Source organism: Emys orbicularis, chromosome 2 (assembly GCF_028017835.1).
Source record: "Emys orbicularis isolate rEmyOrb1 chromosome 2, rEmyOrb1.hap1, whole genome shotgun sequence".
NCBI lineage: Eukaryota > Metazoa > Chordata > Testudines > Emydidae > Emys > Emys orbicularis.
In genome coordinates this window covers 298,413,615-298,418,405 of record NC_088684.1, presented here as the reverse complement: position 1 = coordinate 298,418,405, position 4,791 = coordinate 298,413,615, and the positions used below count along the sequence as shown (strand labels likewise).

The following is a 4,791-nucleotide window of genomic DNA, read 5'->3' as shown; positions in this document are numbered from 1 at the left end:
CGGCGGTGTCGGGGGCTCTCGACTGGCTGCAAACAGGCAGGCCCTCTGGTGCGTGGAGTTGTTGCTCCCAGAAGCCATTGCGACCCCAGCCCAGTGGCAGTGTGCAGGAGTGTTCTCTCCGCAGGGAGTAAGGCCCTATCCGGACTCCTCTCCTAAACGTACCCTCCGTCAGCTTTGGGGCGCCTGGGTTTGCTGTGCCCGAGAGCCGGCGGGTGGCCCGGCCTGCCCTGCACGTGGCCAGCAGCCTCTGTTGTGTCTCATGCAGGGTCCCCCGTCGCCAAACCCGAGATTGTCCCACGGGTCGAGCAAGCCGAAGAGCCTCGTGCCAATGCTCCTGGGGAGGCAGAGCAGAGGGAGGCCCCTGGCAGCGCCAGCCCAGGTCAGTGAGGGGCATGGGGAGGGCTCTTTCCCAAGCGAGATGCTCCAGATCCTGGAAGCAGAATAAGGATGTGGACTGACCAGTGCTTGAGCCGTGTCAGCGGCAGGAGGATCCGGGCACGGTTGTTGCTCTGCCAGCCTGGAGGTCCTGGTGAACCCCAGCTGCAGCGACTTGTCATCGCTGGTGCTTGGCCCGAGGTTGGCGTCCTTTCCTGTGGGAAGCAGGAGCCCGTCTCGCGCCTGGCAGGGGGCTGCGGGGGGCTGCGTGGGGACTGGAGCTGGGAGCTCCTGGCCCTGGCCCTGGCTGCAGGCAGTTTAGGCTATTGCTGTGGCCCAACAAAACGCTTACTGGCTCGGGTCGCGGTGGCTTACGGGGCTGCCTCTCTCCGAGTGCTGCTGCCGGCTACGGGTAGCCCCGTGCTGTGTGCAGGAGGGAGCCTCTGCTGGCATTCGCAGGGGGGGCGGTGGGACTCCCCTCTCCTCTTGGGCCGCCGGAGCCAGGATTTGCTGCCCTGCAGGTGCCCTGACACCACGGGTGAGGGGCGACTTTATAAAACCCGAGGGAGCTGGAGGGAGGTGCAGCCAGCCACTCCTGGGCTGCGTGTGACACTTCCTGAAGCGTGGGGGAATGTGGGCTTGATTCTCTCTCCCCCTCTGACAGGATCCGTAGTTCCCAAGCCCGAGATCGTCCCGCAAGGTGAGCGAGAGCAGCAGCAGCAGCATGGTGGCGGGGAGCAGATGGGGCTGGAAGGACGAAAAGGCCCTGAGAGCAGCTGCTCAGGTGAGACCCCCCCCCCCGCCCCCGTATCTGCCAAGCAAACTCCCTGGCACCATCCGCTGCCAATGTGCCCCAGCCCTGCGGTGAGAGGCGCTCAGTCTCTTGGGGGGGGAGGGATAGCTCAGTGGTTTGAGCATTGGCCTGCTAAACCCAGGGTTATGAGTTCAAGCTTGAGGGGGCCACTTAGGGACCTGGGGCAAAATTGGTCCTGCTAGTGAAGGCAGGGGGCTGGACTCGATGACCCTTCGGGGTCCCTTCCAGTTCTATGAGATAGGTCTCCACAGCCCAGTCAGCCCTTGGCCAGCGAGGGGACCACTCAGGGCCCGCTCACATCTCTGGCCCCGGTTCCCAGGACTCGCTGGGCCGCGGGAGCAGCTCCGGTAGCTCAGCAGGGGGAGGTACTGGAATTGCTGGGCGTGGTTCTGTCCCTGAAGAAGCCAGGGACGTGGCTGGCTGATGGCTGGGGGTCGGCGGGTTACCCGACGTGCCGGGCTGGCTGGTTCTCCATCTCTCTCTCCCCTCCACCCCGGGCAGATGACTGGCTCATCCGGACGGTGAAGGTGGAGGAGGACTATGAGGAGTGGCCTGCGAGTCTCAGTGCGGAGGCGCTGCTGTCGGGGCAGCTGCAGGGCAGCGGCTTGCTGCCCCCCGACGGGGGCCACGGCTACCTGGGTGCGTGCAAGCTGGAGAGGCCGAGCCTGGAGGACTACGGCAGCTACGGCGACCTCCCGGGCTTGGCCCTGCAGCAGTGGCAGCTCCTGACCGAGAAGCCGTACGGCTGCACCGAGTGCGAGCGGCGGTTCAAGGACAAGCTGACCCTGCGGCTCCACCAGCGGGTGCACACCGGGGAGAGCCCCTACGCCTGCGGGGAGTGCGGCCGCAGCTTCAGCCAGAAGCCCAACCTGGTGGCCCACCAGCGCACCCACTCCGGGGAGCGGCCCTTCCCCTGCGCCCAGTGCGGCAAGGGCTTCAGCAAGAAGGCCCACCTGACGCGGCACCAGCGCATCCACACGGGCGAGCGCCCCTACCAGTGTGCCCAGTGCGGCCGCTGCTTCAGCCAGAAGATCCACCTGGGATCGCACCAGAAGACGCACACCGGGGAGCGGCCCTTCCCCTGCGCCGAGTGCGGCCGGAGCTTCCGCAAGAAGACGCACCTGATCCGGCACCAGCGCATCCACACCGGGGAGCGGCCCTACCAGTGCGCCCAGTGCGCCCGCAGCTTCACCCACAAGCAGCATCTGGTGCGGCACCAGCGCGTGCACACGGAGCCGGAGCCGGGGGCACTGGCCCAGCTGGAGACAAGTGCCCCCTGCAGGCTGCCAGGAGTGGCCGCGCCACCCCCAGGGTCCTCGCCGGAGCAGAAACCCTTCACCTGCCTCGAGTGCGGCAAAAGCTTCAGCTGGAAGAAGAACCTGACGTCGCACCAGCGGCTGCACCTGGAGGGGCGGCCCTTCTCCTGTGCCGAGTGCGGACGCGGCTTCAGCGACAAGCGCCACCTGACCGCCCACCTGCGCAGCCACATGGGCCTCAAGCCCTACGCCTGCGCCTACTGCGAGAAGAGCTTCAGCCACAAGCCCAACCTGACCACACACCAGCGCACGCACACCGGGGAGCGCCCCTTCGCCTGCCCCGACTGCGGCCGCAGCTTCACCCACAACCAGCACCTGGTGCGGCACCGCCGCGTCCACACCGGCGAGCGCCCCTTCGCCTGCCCCCAGTGCGACCGCAGCTTCAGCTCCCGGCCCAACCTCATTGCCCACACCAAGGCCCACTCGGGCAAGCGGCCCTACATCTGCGAGCAGTGTGGCCGTGGCTTCAGCCGCAAGTCCCACCTGGTGAGGCACCAGGCCGTGCACACCGGCACCCGCCCCCACGGCTGCAGCCTGTGCGGCAAGCGCTTCAGCTCCAAGACCAACCTGGTCCGGCACCAGGCCGTGCACACGGGGCACCGGCCCTACATCTGCACCCAGTGTGGCAAGAGCTTCAGCAGGAAGACGCATCTCCTGAGGCATGAGCGTACCCACGCTGCCCCCCTGCAGAGGGACAGGGACAGTGCCTGGGCTGTGCACGACCCCCTGAGCCAGCAGGCAGCCTGCCTCTAGCGGTGGGGGACTAGTGACTCGCACGGCTCACCACTCCGAGGGACCAGTTACTCTGCTGTGAGCTGGACAAAGTGCGGGCAGGTGCTGTGCCCTCAGTGCCAACCTGTAACCCCCCTCCCCGCCGTGCTATCCCAGCCCTGGGCTCCCCCACATACACTGCTCTGCAACTCCCCTCCCCACCAACCCCCCGTATTCCAGTCCTTCCATGTCACCCTGGTTCTGCTCATGCATTTCAGACTCAACCTGCAGCCCCCTGCTAATCCAGCCGGGGCTCCCTCCCCCACCAGATCTGCTGGTGCCCCTCATTCCTGACAGCCAGCCATCGCAGTCCTTCTCTAGATCCTCACTTCAGCCTGGCCCTGCCATGCCCGCTCGGGGCTCCTCCCCCCCCCCTCCCCCCCCCACGGCTCTGTCACTCGCCCTCAATCCCAGCTCTCCGGTGTATGGACGGGACGGGAGAGAGAGAGCTGGGAAGCCACAGGAGAGAAGCTGCCTGAGTGTCCTGCAGCGAGACCCGCTTCTGATCCAGACGTGCCTTGAGAGCCCAGTGTGCGGTTCAGACAGCCCAGCCCGCATGGGCATGGGCATGGGCAGGGACACCACTGGGCGCAGCTGCCCTCAGCCTGTCCATCATCCACCTGCTGCGAGACAAGCCCTTCACACCGCCTGGGGAGCTGACCAGGCAGGAGACGGGGTTAGGACTCCTCGTTGAATCATTCCTAAGCTAGAAAGGGGGATAATACCATTCCCCTGAGCCAAATGGTGCCATAAACAGTGTTATCGTACGGTGCTGGAGATGGGTTGGAAGCTGGCTTCTCAGCCTGCTCACTTCCCCAGTCGCTGGCCAGGGCACCCAGCACTGGTCCAGCAAGAACTGTGGGCAAGCGAGAAGTGGGGGGTCTCTGTTCTCTACCTGAGGAGGGGCACAGCAGGGGACCCCCAAGCGAAGGGGCATTTGAATGTTAACGTCCCTCTGTAATTAAAGACGAAACTCAAGCCCTTTGCCTGGCTAGTGCTGCGAGCTGGGCGTTTCCTTCTTCACACCCATCTCGGGGGGCTTCTGGGGAGCCCTCCAGGGTGGGAAGAGAGGCTGGGTACTGAGAACAATCGGTGAGACCTGCTTGGGTCCACGGCGAGACGGTCACAGAGTGAGGAAGCTGGGACCGAGAGGGGCCTGCTCACAAGTTCCCACTGTACCCGCCAATAGCTTTGGAACAAAAAAAAGAGTTCCTGTCCCGTTTGGGTGAAATCACCCCAATTACAGCCATGCTGGGAGGCCTGCCAGTTTCTCCCCGCAAAGCACAATTGCCAAGGAGTTAATTTTGTCCCCACCTGCCCTTGTCCCCATTCTACTTCCATTCATTCTGCACCACTCTGTCCCCGCATCAGCTGATTCTGCGCCTCTCCTGCCCCCTCAACTCCGCAGAAGTCGTCGGCTCCGGCTCTGCAGCCCCAGCAATTCTCCACCTCTGCTCCTCCTGCACCCCTGGAGGCCCTCCCCTCTGTCTAGGGGGGCAGGGACCTGTTCCTCCC

The 4,791-nt window shown here is 65.1% G+C and overlaps 1 protein-coding gene across 1 annotated transcript; it reads left to right on the top strand.

The window, feature by feature from the left end:
* The first annotated feature begins 1,116 nt into the window (after positions 1–1,116).
* Positions 1,117–4,245, top strand: ZNF467 (zinc finger protein 467). The gene is made up of 2 exons (XM_065400091.1): positions 1,117–1,159; positions 1,691–4,245. The coding sequence occupies exons 1-2, from the start codon at positions 1,117–1,119 to the stop codon at positions 3,256–3,258; spliced, it is 1,611 nt and encodes a 536-aa protein (XP_065256163.1). The 3' UTR covers positions 3,259–4,245.
* Positions 4,246–4,791: the final 546 nt, after the last annotated feature.

Excerpts from the sequence above, each read along its gene's own strand:
- ZNF467 (XM_065400091.1), top strand. The coding sequence starts at position 1,117 with ATGGGGCTGGAAGGACGAAAAGGCCCTGAGAGCAGCTGCTCAG. Across the intron at positions 1,160-1,690 it reads CCCTGAGAGCAGCTGCTCAG|ATGACTGGCTCATCCGGACG; the intron begins GTGAGACCCCCC and ends CACCCCGGGCAG.